Source organism: Varroa destructor, unplaced genomic scaffold (genome assembly GCF_002443255.2).
Source record: "Varroa destructor unplaced genomic scaffold, Vdes_3.0 BEIS01000001.1, whole genome shotgun sequence".
Taxonomy (NCBI): domain Eukaryota; kingdom Metazoa; phylum Arthropoda; class Arachnida; order Mesostigmata; family Varroidae; genus Varroa; species Varroa destructor.
The window spans coordinates 66,002,553-66,022,706 of NW_019211454.1; the positions used below are offsets into that span (position 1 = coordinate 66,002,553).

General features: G+C 40.7%; 1 protein-coding gene across 7 annotated transcripts in view; it reads left to right on the top strand.

Annotated features, from left to right (window-relative positions):
* larp (La related protein) overlaps positions 1 to 15,965 on the top strand; it is a 47,448-nt gene extending 31,483 nt beyond the window's left edge. For 6 of the 7 annotated variants that reach the window (XM_086984625.1, XM_086984619.1, XM_086984635.1 and 3 more), the window contains exons 11-16: positions 10,248 to 10,387; positions 10,609 to 10,813; positions 11,074 to 11,347; positions 11,653 to 12,365; positions 13,101 to 13,336; positions 13,543 to 15,965. In XM_086984625.1, coding sequence (XP_086840751.1) covers positions 10,248 to 10,387; positions 10,609 to 10,813; positions 11,074 to 11,347; positions 11,653 to 12,365; positions 13,101 to 13,336; positions 13,543 to 13,794 — 1,820 coding nt within the window. In that variant the 3' untranslated portion in view covers positions 13,795 to 15,965. The remainder of the gene's footprint in view (positions 1 to 10,247; positions 10,388 to 10,608; positions 10,814 to 11,073; positions 11,348 to 11,652; positions 12,366 to 13,100; positions 13,337 to 13,542) is intronic. The other variant, XM_022788448.2, reaches the window with a different exon arrangement.
* The last annotated feature ends 4,189 nt before the right edge of the window (positions 15,966 to 20,154 follow it).

Consider the following 20,154-nt stretch of genomic DNA (forward strand, 5'->3'; position numbering starts at 1 on the left):
GACCTTTCGAGTGAATATAACTTCCAGCGATATATTTCGGTGTAACTATGGCAGAGCTTTTATTCTCTTCAAGGTGAGAATGCCTTTAAACATGAAGTTGTTTTTCAAGGGTGGTAGAGAGAGGGGTAAACGCCCTCTTTCGGGAGTCCAAAGTCAAGCGTCTTCATCGCGAGTTCCGCTCCCTAGATTTACTCTAAATAGTAAGAATAGGTATCTCCATTTGAATTGGCCTTAAAAGTGATGCGTCGTCTGTTCCCAGAACAATGATAACAGGAGTGTTGCCCGATTGTTTTCGGATCATGCCTTCCGCCTCGACCATTCAAAATAAGTCGGGTCATCTAGGAGGCAGAATATGCGGTGCAGGCACTTCACCTTGGATGCAAATTCTTCTAAATAGAAGAACACCCCTTTTCAATATCGCCTTTCCAAAAACAACCTCAAGTCCGGTAGCATTCCCACCCTAAGGGTTTAGAAAACAAACTCTGCCATGATTACACCAAAGTATAGATAGATAATTAATTCTACGTAATATTATAAATATAGGACAAGCACAACGAACATCTACCTATAACAAATGGCAGAAAGTTACCTTAACAGCAACAGTAAGCAATCTACAGAAACAACCGCACCAACAATATTTGACAACACTGCAAAACCGTTGTAACATTTAGGCTTACCGCGTCTTAATGAACAAGCGAAACCGACGAAGGTATGCAGTAACTACAACAATACAATGCGTGACAGGCATTCAACATGTAACAGATGCGTGGAGACGGCTACATTACCGCCATAACCACTATAACGCTGGTGTCATGGCCACCGGTCCCACGATAGCCCCTCAGGTTATGTTCTTAGAGCGCCAAAAGCTTGTGCGCTCTACACACCACCATTGGACTTCATGTGGCCGGCTGTTTTTTGCTAGGTCGATTACATAATGGCCTTATTATTGCCTGTTGAGTACTATTGTCCAATACTATTGCGGATTACTAATGAAAGATTTTGTATTTGATTAAAGATGGAGCGTACTCATTTTGTTCGATGACGTCGTTCCGGGTCACGCTGTACTTGGAAGATATACGATACTCTAACCCTGGGTACGCTTAGAGGTATTTAAGTGAATGGCTTTGTTGTGCTTGCTAGTAGCACCGAACAGTTTTTCTTACGTGTTATTGGTCTTTATCGGAAAAACTGGGTACTGATTAACTGATCGGGTTAATGGGTATCTGCAGAAAAAACGAAAGCACCGAGCACGTAACGCCCGATGGATTGGGGTCTATTCGTTGGTGCTTAGGGAATCTAGCAGAACAGTTCGGTTAAGTTAGTCGAAATGATAATAGGAAAAGCTTTTTTGGTTCTTTCTTTGTTTCTTAATTTTTTTTGTGTGATGGTCCGTGTGCTTGTGTGCTTTTGACTGTGTGAGAGAAGGAAAGTGAACGTATCTTTGTCGATCGCGGTGATTTCCGAAAGAATGAAATTCGCACCGGGTTGTTATTGAAGTGAAGATTAAGTAACACGATGATGATGAATGAGCTGAGAAAAAAAGAAGCAAATAGATGATAAAATAGAGGATGAGGAGGAAGCGGTGGAGTTGATGGTTTTCAGTAGTTGGGGGTCTCGCCTGGCTGCAGCTGTTGGCTGACTTGATGATTAAGCACCTTTGCTTCGTTCATTATGTGTCCTGTACATAGTGGTAAATATTAATGCTAAGTAACTTCAATGATGAATGTGGTAATATGATTGTAGGGATATCGAACAACGGTTGTGGGGATGAAAACTACATAATGCTGCTGATAAAATTTAGGTCGCTCGTAACCACTTAACGTGAGTACCATTTCCGTTCAGTTTAACGGGATAACCAAACAGGAAAGTGCAAAAAGAAATCCAATGACCTCCACACCCCCTAGAGGTAATGCTTATTAACGTCACCTTACTACTGCCCGTATTGCGAAGATAAGCAGCGCATTACGTTGAATAGGTGCATGTGGCAGTGTTTCTGCCGCTCAGGATTTTCATCAGAGAAGCATGATTACTATGACTAAATATTGGGGCCACGTTGTTCGCTCCGTGTAATACCTAAAATAGAATGTGAATACGTGTGAGGGTGAGAGAAAAAGCCAGAAAAAACGCCACATGGAAATTTGTTGCAGATTCAGCTCGAAACTTCGGTTGACAGGGCTGGATGATCGGGTCGTGTGTACTCTTCCTTTGAGCCGAGAGCATAACATGGTATGCAGTCATGATAAGAAGTACAATGGCGATAGGCGAAACTTTAGTTCGTGTACGCTGTTTAGTAGTTCATCACTTGATGCAAAATGAGAATGCTTTTTCTCTACTTTAATAACATACGAAGCAGGTTGAAAAACTTAAAAAATTCAAGTTGATTAACTGAAGATAGTAAGTCAAACTTGTTATTAATGACACGTAGTTAAGATTTGTGCATGCGCAGTTGAGTTTGGGAATGCGTGTATGTATGTATGTGCGTGATTATCAATAATTTAGTGTAATCACAATGACGGTAGTGCTACGAATGTGGGTATGTAGGCACACTATAAATTAATGATGTGGAAGCATCTAAAAAACAACCGAGCCCGACTAACGAAGCGGCACACAAACAAGTATCTGAACTTTGTGAAATGAGAGATGTGATTTAATTTATCGATATACGATAATGACAATATAAACAGATAAAAGATACTCGATTTTACGCCTAGAGGGTAACCTATATTTACTACGCGTTCTTTCTAGCTGATGTAATGACGAGTATACGTGTTAAGCTAGCTGAATCCCTAGTGACGGCCGTGCGATGATGACGCTGAGGAAGAAAGGCCGCCTTGGGGTACATTTCCGATGCCACAAGAACCGTAATTCTTCTCGTTGAGCTCAAGATTAACTGCTGGAAGAACAAAGAGCACCTACGTTTATCCAATTCAGTATAGCCTCGCCATTTTAGTCAAATTGGCGTTCTGCATGACAGCGTATTGTTTTTAAAACTCCACTCTGTCTGGCGGGCGATGTCTTGCTCAATCATCAATGTTTCTATCAAAATTGGATAGCTGTAGAGGTTATGTACGGTAACAATAACGGTGAGGTACGACACGTCGCATCCGAATCGTGATTGGAACGTGTAACGAAATACGTAAGAGCTTGCTTACGTAGATGTTTGTCTTCATAGTAATGGGCTTTTTGTCGATGGCCGTTGTAGTAGATCTACTATAAAGAAGTCCGATCTACAGTAACCATGAAGGCCGAGGTATAACAAAAACAGGCATTTTAGTAATAGCGGAGCGGAGGTGTTTCGGACAACTTCATGTTCAGCTAAGATGTCTGTCTTAGCTGTGTGTCTTTGTTGTGAAACCTGGTCTTCAAGAACTCGTGGATAAGGCAAAGTACTTTCTACGAAATAGCGATTGACGCTATCTGTTACTTATCGATGTTTACTAAGCGGGATCCCAAGGAATACCCGCCATGCGCGTTTTGAATTTTTGGAATTCCTGATTCATTTCGTGATCATTGATATCCAAGACAACCAATGAAGTTCTTGGAGTACTGCCTAATAACTATCCCTGATAGTAAGCCTAGAACGACAAGAGTAGAAGATCGCGGTCTGTCAGGTTGATGTAGCACGTAGTAACAGGTGTCCACGGATTCGTTTTGTTGTGACAAGAAATGCGGAATGGCGTGTGTACGACTTCATGAGACATCTGTGGGCAGCTGCTGGTTTGAGATTATAGTGGGATGGAACTGTGCAGCTGAGTTTATAAACAGGTGCGGGCTGCTTCCTCAGGATCTCATGGCGTCACGTAGGAAGGCAGGATTTTAAGCATTTTTGATCAGAAAGAAGTGTGAGGGTCGTTTCTTTAAATCAACGATCGTTACAGCAGCAAGCTTACACTGTTTAAATGGCCAACGACAATGGAAGGTGTTTAATAGTACTTGGGTGTTTTTTGGGTGGGATTTATTTTCCGGTAATTTCTCTTCGTCCGCCTTTAGACATGCTGCACTCTTAGTCAAAAACCAGCGTTTATATTGTTTTTGTCTTCACGGATGCGGGTTAACAAACAGGAAATTTTTTTTAAGAGAAACTATTGGCAGCGTTTTAAAAAATGTAAGCTGAGTAAACGTAATATTACATGAATGTGGAACATAGGTCAGATACTACCCCTAATTGTTTTCTATGATTGTTCGGTGGTGATAGAAATGATAAGAACAAGCGAAGCTGAACGAGGTTAAGAAAAGAAAATAGAAACATGGAGTATTCATTATTTTTCACTATTATTATTATAAGTATTCATTATTATATTATTATTAATTTCAACTAAACCAACTCAACAACAAACAAATATGGAGGATATGTTTGCTTCTTGGACACTTCGTTTTTGCTGCTGATCGTATTATAATTCCTATTACTCAGTAGTGACACTAGATTTTGGTAAACTTCGCCGAATAAACGGCGATATATGGTCAACGAGTGGTTACGTATTTTTGAGGCGTTGTTATCCAAAGTCATTTGAAAGAGGCGAACGAAGATGAGAACGACCGAATGAGAAGTGTCCCGATGACTTGGCAGCGGTTGTTTGGCCGGCAGATTTGAGACGACGGCACAGGGTGCGCCGGATCCTGGAGGTCGTACAGCGAACTGTCTCTGCCAGCCAGCACCGCAGGAAGTGTGGAAATAAAAAAAAAAAAAGATGCAAACACCACAGAGGCTAATGAAACTGTCTCAAAAAGTCTATTTGAAAATGTAATTATCACGCAGCAACGACCGTGGCAATTGTTATCACTACATAATGCGATTATTTCCTATGAATATGGCGCAATGGGTAATGACGATAACCTCTCACTTGCTTACTAGTACTATTATTATTAATTTGAAATATAATATATATAATAGAAACAACGACAGAAGTCATGATTATAATTGATGGAAGAATGAAAACTATTGCAGTTTAATAACTGCAATTTCATGAAAAATTGGAAATCAAATGAAATCGATGACCACAGTGTGTGTGTGTGTGTATATATATACACGATCAAATTTTCACTGCTGAGTGAAAATCCCTGAACAGATCCTAACCAAGTGGGAGTAAACGGGAACAGCGCGTAAAGAACCTCTCGTCCAATCGATCTCGTCGTTACGTCTTTCCCACGTAGGAAATTTATCAGGCTGACACATCTGAGCCGACTAAGACATTTGAGCGGGTTGATCATTGAAGTGATGATTGATTGGCTGACCGGTTAATGGAATTGACAAATACCACAAATCAATCGATTTTATTCGCGTCGTTTATTAAGGGTATCTCCATGATAACGTTTTTTACGTGGATACACACGAATATTACAAGCAGTATAAAGCGAGTCGTTTACAGTCGAAGATAGATGAATGTTTCACAATGGAAAAGGAAAAATAGCGGGAGAGCAAGGAGACGAACGACGTCAGATTTAGCCCAACGGATCGTGTTAATAATGATATGCTGCTGCTAATGCTGATGATGATAATTATACATAATTAATACAAACTATAATGATATTACTAATTAACAAAAAAAATAGATCGTATTTTATAATGGTGGTAGTGAAACGGATAGTGATGACTACCAGGATGGTACTTGACAAGCAGCATCTTGTCAACGGTAACACAAAACCTCTGCTATCATTACTACCGACAACGTATATGGCCCCGATGGGTAGAAGTTATGCTAGTGGGTGCGTGGCAGCATGATCGTATTAGTGGGACAACGAGGTCGGCCGGAGCTAGAAGTCTTCAACGGATCTGCATAAAGCAAGTCATGACAGAAGAGGCCATTGTGAAGATGAGCGAGTGTACGGACGCATTGCGTTTAGCTGATATTTAGAGGGCGGTGGGGGGCATCACTATGTATCGCGAAGTTACTTGGATACGTAACGTGTAAACTACTGGGGCAATATAGGCATACCGATGAATTTAAAACATAGGAAATTAGACAAAATCATTGAATACGACTACCAGATTCATTCAACACTCCGAAGCAGCGCATTCACCAACGTGATGGCAGTCTCTGCTCCAGTCTAAGCTGTGCTTAGTTAGTTGCTCCTTACTATAGCTACAGGTGCTTGAATACGCTGAGAACAAGCAGCACAGCTGAAACAATAGCGACAAAAACTCTGACAGATTAGGAAATTTTTAATTAAAAGGGCATGTCTGCAATGACATGATGCAAAACTTCGCAAACACGGTGCTTAACGTGTACAAAGCAAAACAAGGACCTCTGTCGTTTGGAGCACATTTGAATACCCACGATTTGGGAAGTATAGAATTTAGTGCTACGATATTATAATTACGAAATGACGCTTGGTGCTAACGAATCTAGATCAAATCGACCGACAGACGTTGCGCAGCTGCAAAGATCACGACATGAATTATATACAGACGGCCTTTGTACAGACGATCCCACACAATTAGTAAAAAATGATAACGTATCTTGCGTATTAGACCACAGAACAGATCGAATCGTTGAACGCAATAGGTTAACCGTTCAAACACAAGATACTGCTTTCAACTTGAGAGCTGAGGATCTTAAACCATTCATAGAGACTAACAGGGTTTAAGTTTAGTTTCTTAGCACTAATGTACCTCTCAGGATGCGGGCAGTGCGTTTCTGAATATTCTTCCATCGTTGGTCTTTATAGAAGCTTTGGATTCCATTTCAACGTCTTATCTACTGTGTATAAATTTTTCACTGGATTTTTGTTAGCATAGTCTATACTCAATAAAATCGTCTCGAGCATTAAACCAAAAATGGCCTCTCCATTTCCCAGTATGTGGTTTGTCGGTTTACTATTTGCTAGGAGAATTAGACGGAAGCCTGTACGATGGTTCAGGCAAAGCGCGAGGCCTCAATACGTAATAGATAGCGAGCGCAAAACCAAATAACAGAACGACGAGGTCGAGTGCCAATATCAAGCTAATCCACCGCCTTTCCATGTGGGTGGGCGCTTGAACTGAGGCAAAATGCAGGAATCCGTTTTTTTAGGATTCAAGTCGGGCTGCCGCTACGAGCAACACACATATAGAGTAATCTGCTGACCGGGTACGAAAGTACGGACGTTTCTCATTAGAACAGAAACGAACGGGTTTTCGACGACCACGGAACTCGCATAGGAGGTCGCTCTACCTCAGAACATAATGTTAAGGTGTGCCCTACGACAACATAAGATCAGTGAGTTAAAAGCGTCTTTGATGGTGGGGTTCGTTGTTGTTAGATGAAGCGAAAAAAAAAACCTTCAATATGCATACTTCAAATTGCGCGGTAGTTGAGGAGACACTGAAATGAAGTATATGCAAATTATTACATGAAATCGAATAACCTTTATATGTGCGGAGGTAAGACATAATTAAATGCATGTATATCTAAACGGTATTATCAAAACTGTTTAAAGAAAGTGATGAATGAACCGCCGACAACAACAACAACGACGACAACGACAACGACAACAACGATAATAACAACAGCAACAGCAACGATAACGATAACAACAACAACAACAACAACAACGATAACAACAACAGCAACAGCAACAGCAACAGCAACAACAACAACAACAACAACAACAACAACAACAACGGAGGATGAGAGTAAAATATACCTTATGATGATAAATGTGGAATATTATCATACTCTATGATTTACTAGTATTGCCATGCGCGAGATAAAAACAAAAGTTACTTGCATTGATACTACTATTACTATATAATAACTATTATAAATTATAACAATATTATTGCTGATGATTACGATATCGAGAAAGATGATTGAAACGTGAGTTGCTATCCGAGAGAAATATGGCGCGGCGGGTAACAGAACGTAGGCACAAAGGAAACTAGAAGAGCGGCAAGACGAAAGTCTGGCGAGTGCTAGTGAGAGGAAAGAAGCAACAACGAACGAACGCGCAAGAAAAACCACGAAACAGAAAGTTCAATTGAAAGAAAAATGGCGCAATGAAAGAGTGCGAGAGGGGGCGGTAGAGACATTTCTGGTATTCAAAGGGAGGGGAAAGGCGGGATGGCGATTGAAGATGCCGAGGTGAATGATGATGATGACAACATGTCGAAGAAGTGCTAAACATATTACGAATGAATAAACCACAAAAATATTGAGAAACAAACAAACAAACAAACAAACATGAATGCCGACTGAAGCAGAAAACGAGAGAGAGAAATAAAGTTTTAAGTTTTGCTAATCTGGTGTTTTCACTGTGATCCTCTGTTAGGATGAAAAAAAAAGGAGAACGATGTTATGCCACCTGACAGTTGCCCTTAGTAGCGTCTGCCCTTACATTAATATTCAGTAGTCGTTTGAACTCGTCACGATTTTTCGTAAACGTCACTAAAATCGCTTGTGGTCATCGACGGAAGCCTTCGTTATGTGCTGTTTATGTATTACGTATGTTTTTACATATATGTAATATATAGGGGTAGCGTTTTTGCTGTAGGGTTGTGAGGGCGTTTCATTGTGTAATACCATACTATTACTAATGCTGCAATATAGTAGTTTGGTCGATAAGTACATATCCCTTTTGTTGCCGTGATCGCCGCTGATGCTGATAGCTGATAAGCCGATAATGAACAAGAATGGCGCACAGCCGCGTGTGATTAGTCCTCGAGGCGATGCCGGCCGTGGCGCGATTGACCGCTCGAACAGCTATCAAGCATTGTCTACGTCATTCTCCGAACTCACGATTAACACCCAGAGACGATGTTGTCCTTTTCGTTGGCGTTTAGCGATCATTTCGGTTGCTCGTAATAGGAATCGATTTGTTGGTTGATTGATTCATTCACGCCTAAAGATAAAGACATTAATAACCGATTGATTATTGATTGTGAGTGACGCCTGTTGTGCTCACTTTTGAACCGCTTGCAAGTATCTTGTCCTCTGTAGCATCAGATCATGTGACTCGAGAAAAGAATATATTGGGGTCCTTTTATGATGTTTTTCATGTTGTTGTTGTTGTCGTTGTCGTTGTTGTTGTGTAACGAAACTATTAGCGTTTTTTTGTGTGTTTTTATCGTACAGTATAGTACGTTTTCGGTAAGATACAATACACTAAGACGAAAAATGCTATTCCATCTTTTGTCAAAGGGGGTGCTTGATTGTACTCATGGGCATATGCCTCAGAAGCAGTTCTGTATCAGCTCGTTTTTGTCGTCGCTGTTTAAAATAATACTGCACTATGTGACAGAAAAAGAGACAAATTTAATTTTGCTAAGGACTGAAGAGCGTTGTTAATAGCCGTCTGTTTCGATAATGAACTGGGTGCTAAGCAATGAAAAGCATGGTTTTTTTATTGCGGCCGGTTTAAACTCGCCGGCAATAACCCAAACTGCATGTGATTAGTGGTTGTGGGAAAATTAAGTGGAAATTTCAGAGCAGTAGCTCCACTCATCTCTCAGTCAATCTGCCTTTTGGCCATCTTCATACGTATATGATGGAAGCCTTACGTGAATTATAATACTTTTGTGCTTGGCAAAGCAGTTCGAAAATTTCAATATTATTATTTTCAAGAAAGTGTTTACGGTACTTAGAACACCGCTGTTTTTAACTAGTATCAATGGAGCATTATTAAACTGTATTCACACAGGTATTACCGAAGTATTTATTGGAAAATCAATAAGGTTCCTATTATATTCTTTTATTGGAAGTGGCAGATAGCTACATACTTACTTTTTCCATGTGAAGTACTTTCCTTCTTGTTCCATGGACGCAGAAAACTTCTACAAACAATAAACGTCTTGTCTGAGCAGTAACTTCAAACCACATTGAGTCGGAGATGCAATACATTAGTCATCTTATAATTGAAGTTTTAGTGTGCTCTCTCTTGTTTGGTCAAGCCGGCTAATGGCCATCTCAAGGGAATTCCTCGCTAGTCGGCCTGTTAAAGCATCTATTAGCTCATTCTATCCCACTTCGATGGGTCGCTCACGAAATTTCTGTAAAAAGTGATTTTCAGAATAGGCTTATTAAACTGTTTCATTTTAGACGAAGTCGTCTGTTCCGCAGGAAGAAAGTCTATTGAAAGCGCCGATGAAGCGATACCACCTAGCTGGCTAGTATCTGGCAGGATGCAGTGTTGCAGCGTTAGGCCCGGTATTCTTATTGCAATTTTATATCATGCTACGTCGTATGATAGAGTCGCGGATGCGGAAGAGAGGTGCTGAAAAAGCGTAATCGTGTTTTTTTTTTTCTCTGTTTTTCCGTTTTTGACTTACACAGAATCAGACATGCCTAAGGAAAACGATGATGTGGATACAGAGAACAAGGATTCTAGAGATACTGATGAAGCTCGGGAAGACTGGACTGAAGTTAGGAAAGAACGCCGCAGCCGTGATAAAAGTCGGTCCAAAGAACCAACGGTTAGTGTCCATTATAAAATATTTTTTCTTATAGTTGCGCCTAAATTCATAATATAGTGCGAAACATTAGCTTTATTCAATTAGATATATGAGAATGCAAGTAACTTTTTTTATAGTATAATTGATTGGATTCAATTGATCACGTTTTAGCAGTAGATATTCGCTTAGTCGTGCTAGTTTTGGTCCGCTCTTATGTGTGCATTGCTACTTACTCTATCTAGCCCGCACTTGACGAAGCGAAAAGTCCCAACGCCTCGCAGAATCCACCAATGGAAGATGAGAAGGAAGAATTGGAATTTCAACTCGATGAAGATCTCGCTCATGAAGGAGGCCGTTGCAATCGTTTTACCGAAGACTGGAATTCAGATGAAGAAGCACAAGACGACTATGAAATCAACGACGAAGAAATATCCAAAATTATCATCGGTAGGGGCAGTTTGCAGATGACAGCATACTAAACTAAGGGTGGCTGGCTCGAAACTGGGTGTAGCACGTTTCCTTCATCGCAAACCTAATGACAATACCGAACGCAAAAATCGACACACTTATTTGATGCACTCTATCGGCCATTAATACATGCAGTTTCTTATAGGAATCAATAATCGCAAATACGGCTCCGCTTTAGTGAACATCCGTGTGAAAATAACACACTTTTAAAGCAGCTTACGTGGATTTTGCAATTGCAGTTATGCAGACACCCCCGGTGGGTCGCGCAAAGAAACACGAGGGGTTTGACCGCACAGCCAACTTCACTTCTAGAACGAAGATGACCCAGGAATTAGCGCAGGTGATCAATGACGGGCTATATTATTACGAAGAAGACCTCTGGAACAACATTTATCATCACGAGAATATGCAATACAAGTATGTATCTTCAGCCGTTGACGAGAACGAGAATGATACCCTCGCTGACCTCACACCCCTTAAGCGGAAAGCAGTTCCCCCTGCCAACGTCAAAACGTAGGAAATTCTGACAACCTATTTTGTGTCCCATCGCATGTTGCCTTGTTCCTTAATGAACCACCCCTATTGCTATCTCTGAGTCCTTTTTCGAGGCTTCCCAATAGATGTTCGGTAAGCGTTGCCGTTACATTAATTGCCTACAGAAACATTTAACTGATTTATTGATTATTACAATGTGATGGTATAACGGTAGCAATAATATATATACATATATAGATTATTGCTTAGGTTAAGCACGTGCCAAACTAAATACTACCAGTTTAGATAGTACCTCTAATGAACTCTGCCTGTTTTCTGCACAGAACTGTCGAACTCGTCGAAAGGGATCAAGAGGATTCAAAAAAAAGCGGCAAGGCAAATGGACAAGCGCCGCCTCCGCCGCCGCCGCCCTATGCGCTTACTCAGGATCCATTTGAAGTTGGGAGCATTGTAAAAACTCAGCCAGCTGCCGCGCCGATTTCGACACCTAGAAGCACGCGGGCACCAATGACACCTGGCCGAACGCCTCGGTTCTGTAAGGATCCGAGCGTCGTGCCACGTTTTTACCCGGTAGTTAAAGATAAAACAACCGAGCCGGTTGATCAGAAAACTCCACGAAAACAAAAGACTCGACATGGTGAAAACCCTCCAGAAGAGTTTCATGTTGGCTGGATTCTTGACACAAAGGAACATGACGATCATTCTTCGCGTAGGGGTAGCTTCTCCCAGGAACTCCGAACAGAAATACCAAAAGTTCCACTGGCTTCCAGTTATGGTTCAATACCAAACTCACTTCCAAAGTTTGAGCATCCATCGCACGCTCTACTCAAAGACAATGGCTTCACCCAGCAGGCCTATCACCGGTTCAAAAGCAAGAGTCTCAAAGAACGCAAGAGGCTTGGAATCGGCCAGAGTCTTGAAATGAATACTTTATTCCGCTTCTGGTCGTACTTCCTACGTGACCACTTTAACCGCAACATGTACAACGAATTCAGGCGCATCGCCAAGGAGGATGCCCAGTACGGTTACAGATATGGTAAGACAGGCTGGGTCTATACTATTTGCATAACATGGTCATTTTACTCCGCTCAAGCGGGTGGACACAAGAAACGCTGAAGTTGTTGCTAGCTTATATGTAGTTATCGAAAAAAATGAGAAAACTTTTTATAAGAAAAGCAGAAGATCCGCAATGAGAAATAGCGCTCGAAAGTTCAGCGTTTTTTAAAAGTTCAAAAATATCGAAATCATAATAAATTTTCAAATTAGCAGTTGTTTCCAAGAAAAGAGAATCTGTCGCCAATCGAACAATCTGGATAAACTCCAATAGTTTTTCCTAGGATCTGTTGCACTTTATTGACCTTTTGTCCTTAGGTTTTTGGAATTCTTGTGTCATTACCGGGCCTAAGTCCGCTGAATCTTCGGCAGCGGCGTGTATTTTAAGTCTAGACCTACCAGTGTTGTTTCGTTCATTGATATTAAGAGGTCATTAGTGAATTGAGAAGGCTTTTTTTTTTAAGAATTCTTGACCTGGTTTAAGCTGCGTGCTAAACCTGTGGCCTAAGCACCATCAAATTACCATCGAAAAACATCAAATTAACATGTTCGTTAGATATGTTTCTGTCAACACATGCAACGCATGAATTTAAGTACCTTCTCTATTTGGATGCAGTCTATAAATAGGCAATACCAATTTCGTTTCATTTTATAGCGAACACTACTTTTTATTGGTGTCTCGCCTTTAAGCGTGTTTCTATTTAATGTTTAATTTTAGGTCTTGAGTGCCTCTTCCGTATGTACTCATACGGCTTGGAGAAGCACTACCGACCAGACCTGTACGCAGATTTCCAAGAAGAAGTTGCCTGTGATGCTGAAGATAACCAGCTTTACGGCCTCGAGAAATTCTGGGCTTTCCGCAAATTTTATAGGGATTCGCATCTTCTCCAGGTTGATCCGCGCTTGGAGTCCTATTTGAAAAAGTACAGAACCCTGGATGATTTTAAGGTTCCGGTAAGAAAATCGTTTGTACATTTTCAGTGCCAGTATACTTTCTCTTATCGGTTAGCATAGGTTGACAATAGCATAAAACAATGGAAGCAGATCAAGATAACATTTCAAATTTAGCTCTTACAATCTTTAGGATATTAGCCACCTAACTGTAAAGGGTTTAGCAGACCTGCAATCAGTACTTACTACTCTTAAACAATTTCGCCTAGCCGGAAGAGTACGAAAAGATGCAAGCGGTACTTGAGCGTCGGCGACAAGACGCGGCGAAGCAGCATCAGCAACAGCGGGCCGCTGAAACTGGAAGAAAACGAACCTCTTCGATCACTAGCATTGTGAGCCAACGACGAGAAGACCACGAACGAAAAAGGACAACATCATCTTCTTCACGTAGCGGAGGGTACTGTGGCTCGAACAAGCCGGCGACCTCGCAAGCCCAGGCGTCTCAGCAAAAATTCAAGTGATGTCAGCGATATATAAATGATGCGCGTGAAGCTCAACTTGATCATGGACCAGCAGTAAAAGCTGTTTTGCCACAGGGACTCGGTGAGACATAGCGAAAACGGTCGATAGAACGCGACCCGCTCTAGCCGCAGAGTGAGGACTTGGTTGAGACTCCTGGACGGTCAGATTGCGAAAAGCATTAAAGAGTGTAAATTAATGATACATGGTTGTAGGACAAAGCTAACGAAGTCGTGGGACGATATGTGTGCTTGCGTGTATATGCACGATATGCGTGATTGCATGAGCATAGATGTCAGTGTCTGAGTAAAGAAGGTACGTGTAAGGAGTGAAAACGTTAAATGAAATCATTGGTCTCAACCGGTTGCGTCAAGCGGGGAGGTGACGGCATATGCTAGCAGAAGTCGCTTCACCGTTTCGCCCTGTTGAACAGCTGATTGATTGTAGAAACAGTGATGTCACATGCAGCTATCGGTTTGCTTTGTACAATTAAAGATTGCAGTGGCTTATGCGAGTTACCAACTGTAACAAGCCCCGCAGAAAGGGAGGGATGAAGTGATATGATCACAGCTAGGCTCCATGTGGGAACAAAAACAAAACAGAACACAATACGCCGGGAAAAATATGGATCGAAATGTACGGGTCTACGCATATAAGCGGAGAGAAAGAAAGATCACTATTGAAAAAAACGGCAGTGCAAGCAGATCGACGCCAGCTACGAGCGGCGCGTGGAAAACCAGACGACGATATCTTATCGTAAAATCGTGAGGTAATAGTATAGACAAATGCGATTGTATTACAATGGATAAGCTGAACGACGTGTATAAGATAAGATGGGGTAATGAACCAGACTGAAAAAACACAGCGCGCTGTGCGGGCGAGGCGTTTTTTGCAAGTAAATCGCGTGTGCTACTTGACTTGTGGTAATAGCTGTAGTATTGCGTCGTTCGTTGCGAGACGAAAGTTAATGATGATCCTTATTGGTCCTTTTTTTTGGATTTTGGACATTGGAGTTTGACTGTCGGAAAGAAAAGAACAAATGCTCGGATGCTTGCGGCAACGACTGAGACGTAAATAAATATCCATACAATTATTTTACTGAAAGGTTATGGTACATTAATGCATAACTATTTAATGAAATAGCTTAACTATGAATGACGATACACAACAAATACAAATACATGAAATGAGCCTTAGTAGACATGTTATATAGATGCAATGAATAAGCCTAAGAAACAAAAAAACGCGAAAAAAACATTTACATTTAATGATTATGATGCTGATGACAATATGTACGCACTCGCATTACTATTTTACCCACCCGAGCTCCTCTCTAATTAATAATGAATTGAAAAATTACGAGTGACTGATATCGATCTACGGAAACGAGTGTCTAGTGATAGTAACACTTGTAGTAAGAAATTATAACAATAACCGTAATTCTATTGATATATCTAGGGTGACCTGAAATACGTTTGGACCGATATCGTAGTAGGTATACTATTTTGGTGTCAACTTAGTCTTTTCGGCCAGTACGACTTCTACAAGTGTGATTCGATTAAGGACCAATCGGTAAACGGAACATCGATGGCGAAAGTGTTTTTTCTTGTTAATTTTTTTTTAATTTGGCCATGATCACGGGTACGCGGGATTGCATCGAAGGTTTCATTCGATCACGTCTAATTATGAATCGCTCGCGAAGTGACGAAAACGAAATTAACAGCTTGCGGTAATGTTCTCGTCGCAAACATTTCCTAGACAAGCGGAAGCATTTAAATGATGCAGCAAATTGTGCTACATGTCCAAGGTGGTGTTATAACATTGCGAGAACGTACAGAACTTCCAACTTGGTGGTAATAGACGCACGCAAAGGAGCCCTACCGTAACGGCAAAACGTTGTTTATCCACTTTTAATAAAAATCAAGGTAACAATATTAGTTGGCCAACGACGTGGTCTGACCTTTCATCGTACGTGTACTACTTAGATCGGCGATCGAAGATCGCAGCTGTGCGATCCGTCGAACTTTTTGTGTGAAACGAACTTTTTGTGTGAAATGAGAAAAATTTAGCCCAGGAAAAAACAGCTTTGCTTACCGATCTAAATTCAAAAGAAGATGGAACACATTTGTTGTACATTTAAATAAACACAAGCCGGATTTCATTATATTTGTCAGATTAGGGTGTCTTGTATAAACTTCGTTTTTTAAAATGATACATTTTATGATGACCATCGATGCAATGCGAGGCAGCGTTACTAGTCTTTATACAACGCGGAAAATATTTGACCTAAAAAACTAAAAGGTCTAGCTTATATTTGGTAGTTTGGGTTGCTTTGTGAACACCTCGTACATCCCATACGCCAGGGAAATTTATTTAAAATAGTTTTTACTTCCTAAAAACGTATAAATATTTGTTCACGTACAATAATTCAACTAGACATGAAGGCCTTACAAACCATTCGGAAAGTTGTACACACCAATGGAAGATTAACTGAAATTTGACTTCTTCAGAAGAGACTTCCCTGCAATTCTTTATCCTATTTTGCCTTGCAAATTTGAACGAAGTAAAAATATCTTCAAAAATGAACTTCAATGATCGGTTCATATTTGAAAGTACTTTTTTTTTTTGAAGTACTGCTTTTCCTCTACAAAAAATTTTGCCAATTATTTTTTCATTTCGAAATATATGGTTCAGACAAGAGTCTGCAGAAGTTAAATTTGCAAAAAAAACTTACCTTTGACGCCATCAAATTTCCGTTACCTTCTTAATGCTGCGTTCGCACTTCCCGTACGCTCTGCATTTATACCTGTTTAGGTTGTAGTCTCAGCGCTATGACGACTTAACCGAAGATAGGTCGCTACCATCCTCAATTAATAGTATGGTATTTTATTTCAGTAGTATTTTATTATAGCAAATAGTACTTTATTTCAGAGATTATTATATGAATCTAGCTAGCCTGAGCACTAGAAGCAGATAAACCCATAAAACGATCTTTTATGTCGTAAGTTAATGCATCGTATCATCATTGTAGTTAGTTCACCTTTCTCGATGATGCGGCTACTCTGCGGCGTAATATGTATTAACTGATTTAGGGACGTCCATAAGACGATGGAAGGCATCTCTTTTGATGGAGGGGGGGAGCCGTTTTACAAAAAATCCTGTATCTTACATATCTTTATCAGTTGCTTAAAAGGTTATGGTGAATTTTGGGAAAGCTCCTTATGGCGGTTTCCTATTTAGCTGTCAGAATAGCAAACGCATTTCACACAATCTCCTCGTCTGTTAACTGTATTTTTGCCATTACCCAGTCCCGCTACCCCTTGCAAGTTCGTCTGTGCCAATGTTATCAAAAAGTGCTCCTCAGTAACTGCAGAAGGCAGAGCCAGACGTGCCAGTACTTAAGGTACTTTTATATGAAACGTTTTTTCAATGATGAGTTTGTCCATTGTTTTTTTTTTAGAAACATGTTATTTGAAGACGAGTGAGTCTAGTAATATGCGGTGTTTAGCTAAAGAGTTGTTTTGGCGACACAAACAGTTCGTTCTGATCGATGTCCTTTTGACTGCAGGAACTGGCACTCAATTCCAGCAGTCAAAAGACAGATGAGATCCAGTCTAACGTCTATAGGAAGCCTTTCATTTCTATCTTCTGGTCCGCCCAACTTCGGAAATTCCAGATGTATATATATTTTTAAAAGTATCCTCCATGGAATCTCAATCAAAGCTCGAAGCATTAGCCCGTTCTTTATTGCCACGCTTTAAACGCATCAAGATACTTTGTTCTGTATAAATCCTAGATATTTTCAGTAAATAGGTTAGACTCTGGACTATGTTTAACAAAGGATACAAAATAGTTTCCTACGCATCCTTACCCACACCAGCACGAAAATCGTGAGAAAGCATATTAGAATTTCTAGTCTTTTTTTTATTTCTCCAGCTTTTCAGGTCACACCTCTTCAATGGTGTATTAGCGGACACTGATTTTGTGAGGACAGTGGTCACTTTAAGAGGTCGTTAATTGGCCGTTAATGGCGTGTAATCGAGTGTTGATTCGAGAGTGAAAAAGGACTATTACGAGGCGTCATAGCGGCAAACAGGATAGACAGGATAGATGTCAAGCATTTCTCGGAATCCCTTCGCTGAATCTCAATAGGATCGTAGTTAACAATTAACTGGGTAGCAATAACTTCTCTAACTCTTTGAGTTGATCTGAACTTGTGAGTTTTATATAGCTAGCACATGTGATTATATGTAATACCTATTAATTTAGTCTATTAAACATTGTTGTTGCCATCATCTGGGTTGTTTCTCGAATGTTTTCGTTGTGTTTGCACATGGAAGTGCATAAAGTTAAAATAACAATCGCAAGTTTCTTATACCATTAATATAAGATAAACTGTAAGGTCTGACAAAGTAGTTTTTTACAAATGCATGTATTTTTCCCCGTCGTGCTATCTTCATATTGAAAATAGCTGATGTAGAACGTATATTAGGTCTGTGATTCGAGATCTGATTATCTTCTTATCGATAGGTATCTCTTACATAAACAATGAAAACAAGTACATTTCATAATATAGAACATTGTAAACTAGGATTCTATATTTGATGCGGAACGTATTATTACGGCGCTTTCCTCCCTTTTCCTATCCGTGACAGTCTACTACGAATCGATAGGTGATCGTTATCTCATTTGTATACTCGTAGATAATCCATTATCATGCTGTCGAACAGTGAACTAGGTTAGGTTAGGACAATACTAATTGTCTTGATAAAAGTAGCCTTAGCGCAACACGAAACATTTGTTTGCATTGAGGTCTAGCAATAACAAACTGATATCGTTCACTGTGGCTTATTTGCCGTTTGCGTATCTTAAATATATCGTTTCTCGTTCCGACTTATTTTGTTAGTATTTGTGAGGTCTTAATTGTCATCTTGTAGTTGTCATGAAAGCCAGACCGATGGCAACATCAGATGGTAACTCCTTTTCCGGGGGCTGGCAAAAGAAGGGGGGTTTGTATCATTACTATTTTCTTTTGGCAGGTCATTCTGAAAGTTCAGGTGGTTCAGGCAAAATGTGAAGAGCAATATCGGCGATGCTCGTTTAATTAAAGCCTTCGCGATTAAAGATCATACACGAACATACACGTACGAAGAGCGTAGTTTATGCGGCCTCAGATTGAATTTGGAGACCCTGCCTTCAAAAGTGTTCCTACAACACAGTTTTCATGCTTATGACGTCAAAGGCATTGGCGCCTGTCGAAAATAATCATATTAGCAGTAATCGTATACTCTCCTTTTTCTCCACAGCCGACTGTTACCTGTACTTTCTCTATTCGCGGGAAAGTGACGTAACCATGGGACCAGGTTACTGCTATTTACCAAAAAGGGTACGCGATGCAAAGCCATTTCCTGTCTCATTGGTAGCGGTAATCCCAGAGAAACGAGGGATATCAGACAGGCAAATAAGGACTGACCACTGATGGGCGTCGATAAGGTGAGCATACACAATGTGTTATGAATTTATTCTATGTTCTCCATACCCGCCGATCTAGGGTAGGTATTATTAGAAAACAATAGCACTACGAATAAGATACTAGACCTTTTTTCTGAAGACATAATATGAGCCTTGTTTGCTTCGTTACCTTTTCATTTACGTAAGGAATTTAGGTAAAATTTATTCAATCTTCGTGTGATTGTCGCTGAATATTACGAGTAACGAAAATGCCTCTTTAACGCACGGAGGTCTAACTCTGTTGAAGCCCTTGAAGATCGTATCCCAAAGGATGAGATGCTGCCAGCCTGATGCTATGGCGCGCATTTAAAACGCGGCAATTCCGTTTTTGTGCTTTCACCCTGCGACGACCCCCCGAGCGTCAGCGCAGCTAACGAGTCGCAGGGTTTTCTTCATCCTAAATGAGCCCCTACGCTACTTCTCCCTCCGCGCCCCACTCCGAAGATCAGCTTTCGTGCGAGCGCTTTTTCTCTGATACCGTTGTTCGTAGGAAGTGTGACACTCGTCCAGTTTAATTACAAACTAATGAAACCGATTTTTGCCGTTCAGTGTATTTCATGGCAGTCTCACCTCGTCACGGGGTGGTGCAAGTCGAGGAAGGCGTGGCACAGGCGTGCTATGAGCTGTGAGGAACATGGTTCATATGACCGACGATCCAGGAAAGGGACGTCTGCCTAGTGGAACCTCTGCAATCGGTTGAAGAGTGACATAAATGCGTTCTACCATATATGACAGCATCTAATTTAGCCTTCAAGATAAAGCCTGGAGGGACAAGGAGAGAAAGTGCTTACAGTGAAAGACTCATAACTGGGACGTTGGCATGACTGCCGGTAAGGTTTGATCGCAGATAA